Here is a 16,632-nt window from a genome sequence, read left to right as displayed (position 1 = left end):
TGTGCTGGTATAGCTTATAAAAACAATACTTCAACAATGCTGATGTATAATAGTTTCAATGTATTATCATGTTTAATCTTGTTTAACTCTAATAAAAAAAGAATTAAACAAAAAAAACAATGCTGACTGAGTAGTGTATTAACTAATAAGAAAAGACTCAGAATTAAAGTTCACTTTTGTCACTTCAATGCATATCAGTCAACAATTTAGTATGTCGACGTTGCAACCCATTTAATTACTTGTAACAGGGTCTTCATCTGGACAATAGAGGAAGCAAAGTATGGGAATAGAGAACCAAGGTGGAACTGTTACCTCAGTGTGTGCATATTTAATACTAGAATACTGGAATAGGCGAGATAGGGCGCACAGTAAATGCAATCTTAAACTCTTCAACAGATAATTTGGAGTGGAAGACCTCTAGTTTAGACAGCAAGAAATCTGTTCAACTATATGGACACTGAATATGTCAAACTATTTATAAACAAAGAGCAATAATTTGTATTAAAAATAAAAGGATATCATGCTGTGGAGAATGACTAAAGAAGACAACCTATCTAGTACAAACCTTTGTGTTCTAGAGAATCATGGAGTGGTAGGGCCCTGTCACTTTATAATATACAGTCTAGTGTTTCCAGCAGTTAAATCCAATTTGGTCTCACAAGTTAGTAATGGAATAATAGTCACAATAGGATGCATGCTGTAACAAACACACGCAGTACTGGGCTTACGACAAATTTAATTTGCAAAAAACAGAAAATGAATCCAGGCTTAGTTAATGCATACTTTAGCCAAAGTATAGCTTAAAAATCACTTGCCATCAATTTGCCCCAAATGACCCAAATGTGCTTGTAGATGCTTGCTGATGGCTATGAAGTACCTGCAAATCAGAGATGGGTAGATAAACATGGATTCAAGAATAGCATTCTCTACATCAGGGTATGCCCAATGCAAGGAGCAGCAGACCATACTTACAGTGTATAATCACACCTGTATTCAGCCACAGAGGTTTGCTTTTGTGAGAATATATTAATTGCAGTTGAAACAGCATGGATACGATCTACCAGAGCACCAGTCTCCAATTCCTGTCACAATGGTACACAGCAAGACTTTCTTTAAATTATGTGTAGAGGCGTGAGACTTCAGACAGGCGCACAGCATTCCATTACAAAGAGCATTCCCAGAAGGGAAAAACAGACACAATATAAGAACTGCTTGTTTTTTTTACTTAAGTTGTATGTCATTGTGCCACAAAAGCCCTATGCAAGTGCACAGAATGTATATGCACAGTTATTACTGGGTTTAAAGCATATTAACATTTTGAGTATGATGATCCATATCTTGATACTGATAACACTAAGTAATACAAAGCTTTCACCACTTCAGCATCTGGTACTTTACACAATCTGATGTCACCTGTAAAACTTTCAACTTCACTCAAACAAGACATTGCATTGCTCCATATGCTGACAGTAGTCAATTGTACAAAGCAAAGATTCCATATCTTAATGATACAACTAGACATCATTTCTGTGTTTATTTTTATTTGCATATGTCAGAAACCCTATATTATGTTTTGGTTAAAAGGCATAAATCCATTTACTATTTTTTTTATTGGGTCCTTTAATAAATCTGGTTATTCACACTGAATGAAAATATTCCATCTAAGATTACATGATTCTTTGCTAATTCTGTGTTTTTTCCTGTGTTCTTTTATCCCAGGGACTTAATATTCTCAAATGCTGCTGTGCAGGAAATAACCTGTTTAGGGCTCTTTTAAATTATCAGCAAGCTCACTTCTCTAGCAGCTCCGAAAAAATACTCTCACTTTCCGAATTGGCCATGAGGTGGAACCTTACAGATATGGAGGTCCAAGAATTCATGGGACATGTCTACTATTAAAGATACTGTATTTAAGCCTTTTTAAACAAATGCCAGCATTATAAGCAGCCACGGCCGGTAGTAGGTGTTACTGCAGGGCGGTGATGTAGGGAGGGGGAGGGGCAGGGTGGGGGGTTGTAATGTATGGATTACGGACTTTAATAGATAAGTAAACATATAAATAAATAAAATGAATTTCGTTGCGCGCACTGCATCGCATTTGGTGATGCAGTGCACACAACGAAATTCGTTTTAGCATCTTGTTAGCATCTGATATCACCAAGATACCTATTTGTCAACTCTTTGCGTAAGATAAATGTCTTGGAATGGCTACAGTGCAAGATGTTTGGTGGTATATATAACAAAGAGATTAATAAACTAAGTGAAGGGAGGAACGGTCCATTAGGACCATCTCTAGGTGAATATTCTGAGATGAAATGAGAACTGGCAAAAGCCAATCCCTCACTGCACCTCCGAATATTCAGGTAGAAATTTTGACTGGACAGAATTATTTTTGGGGGCTCAGATGAGAAATATGTTACTAAGATCTAATTTTCTTCAATTTCTGTGCAGGAGAGGTACCCACGTTTTCAGAAAGAAACGACAGAATGGGAACTGCTTTCTCAGAAGAAGATCTTGAGACTATCAATAAGGTACAGTTTTATGTATTTTGTATTTACTCTTGTTGTTGAATGTGAATGTATTGTTAATCTACTGATGGATTAGTTACTTTGATAAAACAAAGGTGATGGTATTAGGAACGAAACTAACCCATAAATAAACATTGATTGGCCAGGGTGTTTAGGACTACCCCCAACCTCCACCTCCCCCATAGAGAGCCTAGGAATGTGGCTTGACAGTGCGTTAACTGCGGAAGCACAGGTAAAGAAACTTACCTGTTGCCTCATTTGGATGATGGTGGTAATGGAGAATCTGCCATAATAAAAGTCAGCAGATTCTTGATCTGAATCATAGTTGGTGGAATTACCATAATTGAGGCACATTTTTTTTTACCATATCTATTATGGAAGAGCCTATTTTGTAACTAGGCTGACAGACCATCCACTAGCCGTACCCTTCCCCTTTCTTTAATCTTTAAGGTAACTGTGCACTCCCACTGCAAGCAATTGCCTGGTACCATATAAACAGTTATGGCTTTGTGAATTATGCCACAAGTCATAGACTTTGCACACATATTTCAGTATACGTTTAATATAAAAGATTTTCATATATAATCAATCCTCTCTTCAGAATCTACAAAGGCAACTGAATTCTTTTTTCTCACCTTAAATCATTAATATTTATTAATTTTCAGTTTTATTTAATGCCTACTAGATCCAAGTTTGTTAGAGCGCTTTCTTACATTATTACGAATGTTATAACAATAAGTGTACACAAGATGTTCTTAGCAGAGTGTGTACCATAACCCTTCAACAACTGCAGGGTAGGAAATTAGATTCTATTTACAGAGCAACAGAAAATAAGAAAGGTTAGTTTATGTACCAAAATACTGAACAAGGGGTTGTGTGCATCGTCAAAGGGATCGAGTAACAGTTCCATTCTCTAGGTGCACTTCCATAGAAGGATCAGGAGATGGGTCTTTGTTTCTTGAATCTGGGTGGTTATGGAAATAAGGATTCGCAACTACAAAGAGAACAGATACCTCCAGATAGGCTGAGCTCTTGAGCCAACTTCTTTTAGGGTGCCACAGTGCAAAGCTTTCTGTGGAATGCAGGCTAATTTGAATATGCTTCTAGCTTCAATTGGAGCCAGTTGAGCATGATTAGCTTTGGAGCAATGTGATCGAAGTGTCTCACTCCTGAGATCAGTCTCACTGCAGCACGAAGGGTTGCCTTCATTTAAACTAGGTGTCTTTTTGGGATTCCAGCAAATACTGCATTGCCATAGTTGAGTCTTGAGATGACTAATGATTATACCACATTTTTTAAGTCTGATTCTGGAATGAATGGTGTGACATGTCTGAGTTGGTGTAGTGTCCTCTCAGCTGTGGCATTTATGTGCACTTGAAGTTTCTGATTCTTGTTGAAGGAGATCCCGCGAGAGTTTGGGCATTCAGTGATTTTGGATTTGTAGTTTAGAATATTTAGATAGTCTACCCAGTCTTGGAATGGGATTGAACTATAAAGAGGGGGATAATGGGAAAATCTCACTTCAGCAGGTTTATGTTTAGGTGGTTAAAAGACAGCCATGCTTAAATGTTGTTTACAATTTGATCTAGTAAAAGTATGTCTTCTTGGGACAATCCTTTTAGGTATAGCTGTGTACTGTCAGCATGGAGATGGTAGTAGAGGATTGAGTGTTTTTGGATTGTGTTCAAAGGTAGAACTTGTTCCATTTATCACCATTCTCTCCTTAACAGTGATTAGTTGGATATAGTGATTGACCATGCCGAACTCTGCAGATAGGTCAAGGAGTAGACGAGTGCAGGAAAATGACTCTTTTTGCATGATCACAACCATTTGTTTGGGCTGATGTACCTGTTTTTTTGACTGTGCACTGGAGATCTGCTAACCAGGTGCATGTTATGTAAACCCTAACATTTGTTGAAATTGGGCATACTCCTAACTGGCATATTTTACTTACATATAAGTCCCTAGTATATATGGTACCAAGTGCACCCAGGGCTAACAGGTTGAAAGTCACTAGAACACTACAGCACCCTTTGTGCCACCCACTACACTGGCACTGCAAACATGACTGCAGGCCTACCATTATAGCCTGGCTGTACAGTTTTAAAACTGCAACGTTGACCTATCCAAATAACTCCTTTTGACAGGTCTATATCATAATTTTTTACTCTTAATAAGTCACCCTGAGTATGCTCTAATGCCCATAAGGCAGGGTTAATCATACTTAAAAGTAAGACATATAAGGATTTAATGTTAAACATATTTTTACAGTGAATAAGGTCCCCAAAGTCTATTTTCACCACAGCAGGGTTAGCTGTTCAACAGGGAAGCATTGGAATACAATATTAAATGTAATAATGTAATCGATGGCTAGGAAACAGCTGCACATTTTATTCTTGGACTGTTTACAATATTTGTTAAAAGTCCGATTCACTGGTAAATTCAGATTTGTAATAAATATTTTAGAAAAGGTGCTTATAGAAAGTTACCGTAACCCTGCTCGAAACCTCTGAAGGTCCATTTGCATGAGCTTCAACTGTCTCCCGAGAGCTGAGACAAAGGACTTGGGTATGGGGAGGTTTTCTGTTCCTCTGGCAGTATGACCATCTGGACGGTACCTAGGAACTTTATTGACCTCAAAGAGGCCTATCCTATCACAGGCAAATATCAGCACAGACACCTGGGCAGGGCCCTTTTGTGTTCCTTGAGTCAGGCAGGAGCCAATCCATGTGGGAGAAAAGCTGATTTGGTTTGAAGTGACCACAGCAGTGGGGGTTGCTCATTTCTCTGGCTCCAACCCTGGAGTGAGCACACAAGCTCTGAACAAGTAGAAAAGGTTTTCATCATCTTGGATTAGGCAGAGGGGGTGACCTGTGGAACTGTTTCCAGTACGACACACAGGAACTGTTGCAAAGTAGGCTTGCTTACCCTGGTACCTTTTTCTCTATTGGTTAGGAAAGGGCCAGAAGTTCCACCACTGATGGGCTAGTGCCATGCATAAATGTGGCACTACCTGGGAATCCTAATCAGAGCACTACTGGACCAACAGAAGACAAAAGACAATAGGACTGCACTGGCATTTGAGACCTGTAAGGGGACCTGAAAGCGGGGCCTGCTCGCTCTTGTAGCTAGGGCAAAGAAGTGGGCTCTGGAGTCAGTTGAGTCTTGCCCTTGAGAGCTGCTACTGAGGTCCTGGGACCTTTGGTTGCGTCAAAGAGTACTCCTCCGAACATTCTCAGAAACCTGGGAGTTAGAATCTTTCTAGCTCCAAAACTCTCCAGAGAACTGTGGCAAACCTGCCAAGGTGGGTGCTGCTGGGGCAAAGATTCAGATTGCTCCCACTCTGATCCTTCCGTTAGGCTTTCGGAAAAGCGTAAAGAGCCAGCCGGCGTCACAGGTGGGCATTTTTGGAGCTTTGCAGTGGTCATCCTCATGAGTGGCTGATGTAGCAGTGCGAAGAGTTGAGCTATCGGAGCTTTGCGCTGAATTGTGGTGCGAGTAATGAGGTCTCAGCGCAAACAGGCCTGTTTGCGGCCATGAGAAGTCCAAAAGCTTGATATTTAGCACCTGTGAGCTACACCAAGGGTACAGGACCTGAGATGCACTACCTGAGGTCAGGAACTCACTGCAGCTGGGTCAAGGGCTGGTGTAGGATGTTGGAGAGCTTTTTATGTCCCTAAGGCTCCGATCAGGGGGCCAGCATACTAGCCCTTGGAGTTACTCTGGGGTCCTGGATTCAAAATTAAGTTGCAGGTCCAAATCTCCTTCCCCAGGCAAGAAGACACAGCAGGGCCACAGTTGCTTTAGATTAGCAGTCCAGCAGAGTGGTAGTCCTTGTAGCAGCACAACGGTCCTTCTTCCTGGCAGAGTATCCACGGCTCCAGAAGCGCACTGAAGAGTTGGTGTTTGACGTCCAGTATTAACACCTCTTCTGCCTTTGAAGTGGGGAGAAACTACTAGAGCTTTTCCTTTGAAGTCCCTAGACATGCTGCCTTCCCTTTTCTGGCTTCACACTAACTACGGGGGGTATGCAGCCTTTTATGCACACGGGACACAGCCTATTCCATTGTAAGTGGGGCAGTACCTAGCTCCTCCTTCATAACCTGCCAGTAATGGCCCATGCAGGAGCACATACACAGCCTACTGTGTTTGGCTGTCTAGGAGGAATACATAATGCTCAACTGTCAGGTACAACCAGTCATGTGAGCCAGTTACAGGATACAGGCATTAGATGGCTAAGGCAGGAAAATGCGAACTTTCTAAAAGTGGCTTTTCAGAATTACAATTTAAAATACGACTTCACAATAAGTTAGGATGTTAAATTGTTATTCCAGTGATACTAAACATTAACTGGTTACCTATTCCCATTTGAAAATTACACCTATAGAATGTAATAAGATTACTCCACTGTTATCCTATGGGAGAAGTAAGCCTTGCAGTAGTTAAAAATACATATCCAACTTTTTGAATGTATTGCACCCTGTCCTTTGGGCTGTGTAGTGCTTAACCAAGGGGTGCCTTAACTGTATTAAAAAGGAAGGTTTGGGCCTGACAAAAGGTGTATTTTGCCAGTTCGAAATAGTAGTTTAAAACTGCACACACATAAGCTGCATTGGCAGGCAGGAAACATGTTTTAAGGGCCTCTTAAGTAGGTGGCACAATCAGTGCTGCAGACTTACTAGTAGCATTTAATTTACAGACCCTGAGGAAATATAGTGCCTCTTTATTAACAACTTATAAATTAGATATATATGCCAACTGGGTATAAGTCAATGCTATCATGTTTACAGGCGAGAGCACAAGCACTTTAGCATTGGTTAACTGTGACAAGGTGCACACAGTCCTAAGGCCAGCAAATACAAGGTCAGCAGAAATGGATGAGGAACACAAACACTTTGGAGAGAACCACCCTAATGGTGACAGTCCTAAACACGTTTTGGTGCTGTTTTTATGTAAAACTTAAAAAATGCATCTCTCTGGTTCCCCTTACTGGATGTTTGTCACTTTGAAGTAATTTTGTTATTGCCTGCTTATATAAATTGGAGTGGGATTTTTATTGCATTGTGTTTTTGACTTTTTAACTGTTTTGGTACACCTAAATTCTTTACACACTTTCTTAAATTTAGTCTGTCTACTCTGTGCCGTACTTACCAGATGTGGAGTTCAAGTTTAAATCCTTGAAATCTGTACTCGATCTATCGATAATAGTGACCTTAGGACTCAAGGTAGACTGCCATCCACCCCAACTGAAATTCCACTTTCTCACAGCAAAAATCTCTTTTGTCCATGAGGCGGCGAGCATTGGCAATGATCTTTAGAATGGTTGTTTCTGTGCAGTATGCTGCTCTGAAAACCAAATTAAGAGTGTCTAGTAAGTTGTGGTCAAAGTACAGTTTTAGTTGAGTTGAGACAAAGTCTTTCAGAATTTTCGCTCAGAATTGGAGATTAGGAACTGGGCAAATATGATCTGGTCTTCTAAGTCAGCTCCTGTTTTTTTAAAGTGCAGTGTAACCTGCGCTGTTTACTTAGAGTATGGAACTTTACCGTGGGTCTCAGAGCTGGATTGGCCGTAGTAGGCACCGGGCGTTTCCCCGGTGGGCCGGAAGGGTGGGGGCTGGTTTTGTACCAGTGGAGGCTGTTTTTGTTGGTGGGGGCCGGTTGTAACAAAAGCTCAGCAGCAGTGCAGCAGCAATGTTCCAGCCCGGGCAATTACATCCACACCCCCACGCCCCTCCCTGGGGGCCAGTCGGACATAATTGCCAGGGCTGGTTTGCGATCCCATTCCAGCACTGGTGGGTCTGCAAGGAGTAGATCAACTGAGTCTAATAAGGGGAGATGTGTTGCTAGTCTCTTTAATCAGGGAAGAGGTAGGGTTTGTGAAGAGTACGGCTGGTCTCCTTTTAGCAAGTGTCTTGATGAGCTCACTTTCACTGAGTTTTCTGAACTGGGTTCAGATTGCATTATTCTTTGAGACTGGAAAGAGGGTTGGGCTGGCCAATAAATATTTTGGTATTGATAGTTCGATCTTTGTTATCTTCGCTGTAAAGCACCCATATAGTTTCTCACCAGTTTCTATTGAGGTATTGAAGACAAATAGTGTGGTTAAAACCGATTTGTTCCTTGATAATGTCAAATAGTTTTCTTTACAATTGCTTCTTTGTTCTGGTTAAGATCTGAAGAAAGAGGGCTCTGCCTAAAAGTTATTGCTTTTGTACCTTCAAGGTAGAATGATTCTATGTCAGGACCGGAGGCTTCGGATTATGCCATTCTTTCATCGCTTTATTCTCTACAGCAGCAAGAAAAAATATAACACAACTACTTTTCCCATGAACATTTGGGGGAAAGAATAAAGTCAAACATGAGTCCTATTACAGTGTCCATGTACAGGTGTCTCCCATCATGCTCCACTGTACTTGTCTCTTCCTCTTTCTTCGCTGCTCGCAGCAAGTTAAGTTGGTTTTTTCCTTCTCTCCTGGGTTTTGGGTTTCTGTGTGGTGCCCTAGGCCTTTGGGCCGGGTGTCGGGTTTCTGTTTTTTCTCCACAGATTCCCTTGATTGGTCGCGGGACGCCTAGTGCGCACCTTACGCGATCTTTGCCCAGTAGTGTGCGGTGTGGTGGCACGGCCACCAGGGGCCGGTGTCTCGTTTGCTGATGGGGCGCTCCCAGAAGCTTCTAGAGTGTTCTGCCGCGCTCCTGTCACCAGCGGACCCGTGCCTTGCCTCCCGGCTCTGACACCCTGCGGGGTCGCAATTAGGTTTTCCCTTGCGTCTGAACGCCCTTTGGGTTGTACTTTTGGCGAACACCCTACGGGGTCGTAAGTGTGCTGTGGGACCGCTTTGCCGGGAGGCGCCCCGAGACTCTGTGGGCTGCAGCATTCCCAGGGCTCTGCCCGTTCATTGTGTGCCTCTGGCCTCCCATATCGCTGGGACTCCCCAGACTATAGAGCGCCCTGAGGAGGGTCATTGTCTTGCCTGCCTAATTTAACTCGCTATGCAGAGGAACGCGGACAATTATCCGGAGGAGGACCCTCTGAACTATGTCCCGTTGGACGATGACTTTTACCAGGCAGTCGACGATTCCATCTACCGCGCGGTCGACCAAGCTATGGTCCCCCTGGAACAACGTCTTTCGGCGCGCCTGGACGAGGCCTATGCCAAGTTTGCCGCCTTGCTTCCGGCGCCGGTCCCGGCCTCCGGGCCTGATTCATCCCCTACCCCGCCTCCTCCCAAGAAGCCTTGCACTGAGGGGGTTGATTCAGCAGCTTTTGCAAGGGTGAAGAGTGCCTTCAAGGCCCTGGAGGACGCACAAGCTCCTGCCCCTCTTCCTTCGGAGGCTCCGCCGCTTTCTCCACCTGCGATGTCTCCGGACCCGCAGCGCGACGACGACGACTCCCCGGACTCGGAGGAGGAGGCCTGTTCTTCCAGGTCGTGGCTTCCTTCTCAGCCCTCATCCTCCACAGGTCCGTCGGACTTGCTGGACCCAGACGATATCGTCCACCCCCGTTCCTCAGAGTGGGTCCCGTGCGACAAGGTGGCCCAGTACGTCGCTAATAGGCTAAGGAACCGGTGGACAAGGATGCTAGGAGCCGCCTGCGCGCGTAGTGTCCCCGGCCGTCGTTGGATGGCAAGGTGGCCATGACCCCGGACATCGATCCGAAGATGGCGAACTTCCTACAGAAATTTGTCAAGGACCCACGGAAGGGTATCGACAGGTCCTGGCGCACTTGCCAGGACAAGCTTCTGGATGCTGTTGGGCCCCTTACCAAGATCCTGGATATGGCTGAGGAAGCCAAGGTGTCGGGTGACGCGATTTCCCCTGAGGTCCTTTCCAACTGGGCCCAGAGGGCCATTATTTTCCTTGGCAACGCCAACTGCGCCCTATCGACGGAGCGGAGGCGCTCCCTGTTGATCAAGGTGGATCCCAAGCTGGGCGACCTCGCCTCGTCAGAGGCGGGTGCTGTAGCCCAGGGGGGCTTGTTTGGTGACCCGTTCATCAAGGATCTGGGGAAGTTCGTGGCGACCTTCACGTCCCTGGATCGTGCCCAGTCCAATATCAAAAAGGTTTTTGCGCCCCGGGTTTTCGATAAGGCCGGACGAGGCAGCGGCCGCTCGTTCGGCCGGGGCACCAGCTCGGATCGAGGTCAAGGCTCCGGACGTGGCCAGTACCAGGACAGGGCCAAGTTCAATAATTTCTACCCCACGAGAGGGCAGAAGTTCGGAGGTCGTGGTGGTCAGCGTGGCCAACATTAAGGCGGTGGCCGAGGTGAGTGTTCTGCCTTCCGCGAGTTTGAAAGTGGGGGGGCGCTTGGCGCAGTTTCTTCCTGCATGGGCCTCCCTTACCAGCGATGCTTGGGTGCTGCAGACGGTTCAGGGCTTCCAGATGGAGTTCCATGGCCATCCGTGTCAGCTACAGCGTCCTCGCCCCATTACCTTTTCCCAGCGCGATGCGGCTTTGGTGAGCGAAGAGGTCGCTGCCCTCCTCCAAAAAGGGGCGATTTGTTGCGCTTGCGAACACCCCTCAGGTTTTATAAGCAATCTTTACTTGGTAGACAAGGTCGACGGGGGCAGTCGCCCCGTGATCAATCTGAAGGAGTTCAACGAGTGGTTGGTGTATCGGCATTTCAAAATGGAAGGGATACATCTGCTGCGCGACGTCTTGCGACAATCCGACTGGATGGTCAGGCTGGACTTGAAAGACGCTTATCTGACGATTCCCATTTTTCCGCCTCATCGGCGTTTCCTCCAATTCAGGTGGGACGACCAGGTTTATGAGTTTACTACTCTTCCTTTCGGGCTCTCCTCAGCTCTGTGGTGCTTCACAAAGGTGTTGCGCCCGGTGGTGGAGGCCTTGCGGGCTCAGGGGGTCAGGATAATAGTCTACCTAGACGACATGCTGCTCATGGATCAGTGCCCAGAGAGACTGCGGTCACAGTTGCAGTCTGCGGTCAACCTTTTGCAAGGCCTGGGGTTCGTGATCAACGAGAAGAAGTCTCTCTTGGTTCCCATGCAATGCGCTACATTCCTCGGTTTCACCATAGACTCGGTGGCGGCCACCTTGAGCCTGCCGGCCAGGAAGATGGCGCGGATCAGACACGAGTTGCGACAAACCCTAGCGAAGCGGATGATTTCCTTGCGCCACCTGGCGAGGCTAGTGGGCCTGTTGTCCTCGTCGATCCAGGCTATCTTCCCGGGGCCCCTTCATTACCGTGCCATGCAGCGGTTGAAGGCGTACCACCTGCGGAGAGGCCTGACGTACTCTCAACTGATTCCTTTGTCGGAGGACGTGAGGGACGAAATGCAGTGGTGGCTTACGCACATGGAGGCCTGGAATGGCCGTGCGATTTTCGGTTCCGCCCCAGATATAGTGATAGAGTCGGACGCCAGCCGTTCCGGCTGGGGGGCGCGGTGCGGAGACTTCTCCACGGGCGGCGCCTGGTCTGCTCTCGAACAGTCCTTGCATATCAACTGCTTGGAGTTGCTAGCGGGCTCCTTCGCAGTGCAATGTTGGACCAAAGACAGAGTGCAGTCCTGCGTCCTTCTGAGGATGGACAACGTGTCGGCAGTCCGTTATATCAACCACCTGGGCGGCACCAGGTCATAAATGTTAGCGGACCTGGCCAGGGATTTCTGGCACTTTTGTCTAGACCGCCAGGTGTCGGTTACGGCAGAGTATTTGCCGGGTCGTCAGAACGAGGTGGCCGATTGGCACTCGAGGAATATTCTGGACGCCAGCGTTTGGAAGCTGGACCCTACCCCGTTTGCGGAGCTCTCGGACCTTTGGGGCCCGTTTTCGGTGGACCTGTTCGCGTCCCGCTTGGACCACCAGCTCCCGCGGTATTTCAGCTGGCGCCCGACCCTCTGGCGGAGGCGACGGATGCGTTCCTCCAAGACTGGTCGGGAATACAGGGCTATGCGTTTCCACCGTTCTCAATGATAATGCGGGTGTCAGCGTTGTTACGCCGCCAGTCGGCACATGTGGTGATGATCACTCCGTGGTGGAGGTCGCAAGTTTGGTTTCCGGTTCTTCTGGAACTTTCTTGGGATTCTCCGATCCTACTCCCCCAGTCTCCCCACATTCTACTGAATCGGGAGGGAGCGCCCCACAGGTTAGTCCTGGAGGGCTCGTTGCGCCTGATGGCGTGGAGGCTCTCCGGCGACGCTGGACGTTACCTGGCCTTTCGAGAACGGCAGTGGACTTGCTCTCCAAGGCTTGGGCCGACAGCACGACCAAACGCTACAGATCGGCTTGGCTCTGGTGGAGCCGTTGGTGTGTGCGACGGGGTTTGGATCCCGTGGGGGCACCTGTAGTGGGTGTCTTGAATTTCCTGGCGGAACTGTCTGATCAGGGCCTGGCCTATTGATCGATCAATACGTTCCGGTCGGCGGTGTCTGCGGGGCACGACCTGGTTCAAGGGTCCCCGGTTGGTGAACACCCCTTAGTCTGTAGGCTCTTACGGGGTATACGGCTTGCCTTGCCGCCGGAACCTCGATATTCCGCCCTGTGGGATGTGAACAGGGTGCTGAATTTGTTCCTTTCCTGGCAACCGAACAGGTTTTTAACGCGAAAGGAGTTGACGGCTAAGTTGGCCATGCTGTTGTGCCTGGTGTCCTGCAGGCGTGTCTCGGACGTGCGAGCGTTGGATATAACGGCCAGGGTTTTTTCTCCTGAAGGTGTTGCCTTTACCGTCAACAGACGGACCAAAACGCATACTAGGGTCATTTCGTACCCGGCTTTTCAGGACTCCCCTAAGCTGTGCGTAGTGCAGTGCCTCCGTGCTTATGAGGATATGACAGAAGATACTCGCCCTCCGTGCGAGCGACAGCTGCTTATTGCCCTACGTAAACCGTATAAGGCAGTTACTTCACCGACGATCGCCCGTTGGGTGCGTTGGATAATGCAGGAGGCGGGGATTGATACTAAACAGTTTGGGGCTCACTCTTCGCGAGGTGCCATGGCGTCTAAAGCTTTTGCCCTTGGGGCTCGGTTGGAGGATCTGATGAGAGCGGCCGATTGGTCCTCGGACTCCACGTTTAAGAGGTTCTATTTCAAGCCGGTTATTGATGTGGCCAGATTAGTGGTCGATAAGCTTTGAACTGGCATAATCCGAAGCCTCCGGTCCTGACATAGAATGCGAATTTGCCTAGCCTTAGTGCTGGTAAGTTCCAATTCTATTAAGGACTCGGAGGCGAGGATTATCCCCCCCAGTGACTTCATGGAAGTGTACCCTCCCCGTATGCAATGTAAGTAAAGCGTTTATGTTCTTTTTCGAATGTGCGCTTATGGCTCTGCGGTGTACTGCTCTTCCTGTTTTACAGCTGACGTTCTATTGATATAGGATGGATCTGATGGTGTGTTTTTTTGCAGGAGCAGATAATTCTAACCAAGATGCGTGAGTGGACGGATGTCTGGCTTCGCGCGAAGAAAGAGGAGGAGACAAGTACAGTGGAGCATGATGGGAGACACCTGTACATGGACACTGTAATAGGACTCATGTTTGACTTTATTCTTTCCCCCAAATGTTCATGGGAAAAGTAGTTGTGTTATATTTTTTCTTGCTGCTGTAGAGAATAAAGCGATGAAAGAATGGCATAATCCTCGCCTCCGAGTCCTTAATAGAATTGGAACTTACCAGCACTAAGGCTAGGCAAATTCGCATTCTGTCGATAATCAAATGTGTCCTCTACCTGCACTTGAAACTTTATTGTACCATTAGGATGAGAGTGCGTTTTTTCTCTTCTGTTTCCCCAAGAAATCTGAGTACCTCAGTATCACACTAAATGTAAGCATGATTGATTTAAAAACAGGTAACACTAGAATTTCTGTAACTTTTTCATGAGAAATTCTTTTCTTGCCTAAGCTGTTTTCATTAACATTAGTACATGCTGCTGCCTTTGAATCATTTTTACACTAATAACTGTGCTCCTAATCAGACAGCGGATGGCATCTAGGTCTCCCTTTATGCTCCTGTGCCAAGACCTGAATCCCTTCATCATGCGCGTGCACACAGCATATTACTTAGTAAATGGATCATTCCAACAACATGGCCATAACTAATGTATTTTGGTGTAAAATAGCAACAACTGACCCTCTTCATCCCAAACAAATTGAAAAACCTCGAACGTGGATGACATTTCAAATATACAGCAGAACTCAAAATAAGTTACATACATTTAGATCACAGGAGTGAGGCCATGTAGGATACTGTTATCATCTCCAAACAATATTATAAATGACAATTCCAGCACCTAAAGGGGTGGAACCTATCCCAGTCATAGCCGTCACAGTCAATAAGGAATATAAATGTATAACCTCCTTCTCACAAAACTATCGTAGTGGCTATCCAGTTAAGATTACAATCCTACAAGCCTATTCTCCTTAAGTATTCTGTTCTCTTTTGATCTTACTTAGTGCTGAACTGAAACGAAATACTCCTCTCTTTGGCCATATCATAGCAATGGAGTCCACCAGAACTATACATCAAGTTCTGCTAATACATGTAAATATTTGAGATGGCAATATCAGTTTCCTTTGAGAAGTATGCACACATTTTTTGTGGTCCTCCGCGCATTCGCAGCTCATGCATCGCTCCTTTTATTTAGATGGAAGTGCTTTTAACTATTAAGAGCCGTAGTGTAGTTAATAAGCTCATTTCTTCATGGCGGCCCTCTCGGGCATTACCTCCACAAACCAGATAAAGGGGCCTCTGTGTCTATTCTCCCGCACGCGCTGGCAACTGCAAGAGAAAAGACACAGAGGCCCCTTCATCTGGTTTGTGGGGGTAATGCCCGAGAGGGCCGCCATGAAGAAATGACCTTATTAACTACACTACGTATATTTGATACATAAATACGGAGCTACCAATTGTGGAGAATATACTGCTGAGGAAGATATTCCATAAGCACAGAATTAATATACAAAGAGCTCCAAATTAAAACATGGAGGATAGAGTCTTGGAGAAAGAACTATATCCACATATACAGTGGCAAATCAACAACGCGGCCTCTTTGACTTTGAAGGTGCATTAACACACTCATTGTACCCCCTGTATGGTTGCCTGCTTATTTGGCACGGTCCTGAGGAAGATGGTCCTTTTCGTTTCCAAACCCACAGAAACGCGTGTCGACCTTCTGATAAACCCTATAGAGTTTAGATCATCAATAGGGGTTGAGTGAACTCAGTTCTAGGTCTCCCTGTGGTCCAAATACGAAGAGCGTTTGTTATTGGATGATGTGAGAAATGTGTTTTAGGTGTGATTGAGTAGGTTTGAGAATTGATGAAAGTTGAGTTCATATAACTGTATAGGGGTCTGGAACTATAGATTATAATTGTTCCTATGATGCTCAGGAGTGCATATTTATGTATAAAAAATACTGTACACAAATGTAAATGGATATTTTTATGGTGTTGTATGTATATAACAAATGAAAATGGTTAAAGTGTCAAAGTGTATAAATTATGTGTAGCCCTTATTTGATGTTGTATACACAAATTAAAGAAATATAGGATGTGAGGGAGCTTGTTGCATATTCTTTGAAAATGTCTGGTTCCCGCTACAGCCATTCCGGCCCTGGGTGAGGCGTTGCAAGGTAAAAATCTAATTTTTTTGCTCATATTAGCATTACAAAAACTCTAAAAGTACTAATACGCTGTGCTAACAAAACGTAGCAAGGTTGGAGCAATATCGTTCTCTTAGTAGTTCTTAGGTAGTGCACATAAATCTGTATGCCTGCCTTCTTTTGAGCGTGAACGGTCAGATCAGATCATGCCAACACTACCCGCACTGCACTGGCTATAGCAACCCATACCAATGAATAAGATGTCTTTGGTCGACTGTCAAAGAGCAGATTATCCTTTACATTCAAGGCTCATCCTTATGTAATGTTCTTCATTCTCGACTGATAAATGTGGCCTTTCTGCATGGTCTCCTACGTTTTTATAAACATTTGATTGAACTGATTTTTCTGGCATTTTTGATTTTGGGCAATTGAGACTGGCATTCATTCTCACAGGGCAAGTGCTGAGTCTCTAAAATAAACCAGATCCAATTAGTTCATTTAACTTTTCAGTAATGTCGCAGTAAGGTGGGGAAAAAGGTCACCAGTAG

At 45.7% G+C, this 16,632-nt stretch overlaps 1 protein-coding gene across 1 annotated transcript in view; it reads left to right on the top strand.

The window, feature by feature from the left end:
- Nucleotides 1–16,632, top strand: part of ALLC (allantoicase) — a 798,769-nt gene that overhangs the window by 308,968 nt on the left and 473,169 nt on the right. The window contains exon 7 of the mRNA XM_086926374.1: nt 2,452–2,531. Within this exon, the coding sequence (XP_086782500.1) occupies nt 2,452–2,531 (80 nt within the window). The remainder of the gene's footprint in view (nt 1–2,451; nt 2,532–16,632) is intronic.

This window comes from Lissotriton vulgaris, chromosome 6, assembly GCF_964263255.1.
Source record: "Lissotriton vulgaris chromosome 6, aLisVul1.2, whole genome shotgun sequence".
Lineage (NCBI taxonomy): Eukaryota > Metazoa > Chordata > Amphibia > Caudata > Salamandridae > Lissotriton > Lissotriton vulgaris.
This window is presented reverse-complemented; position numbering and strand designations above follow the sequence as displayed.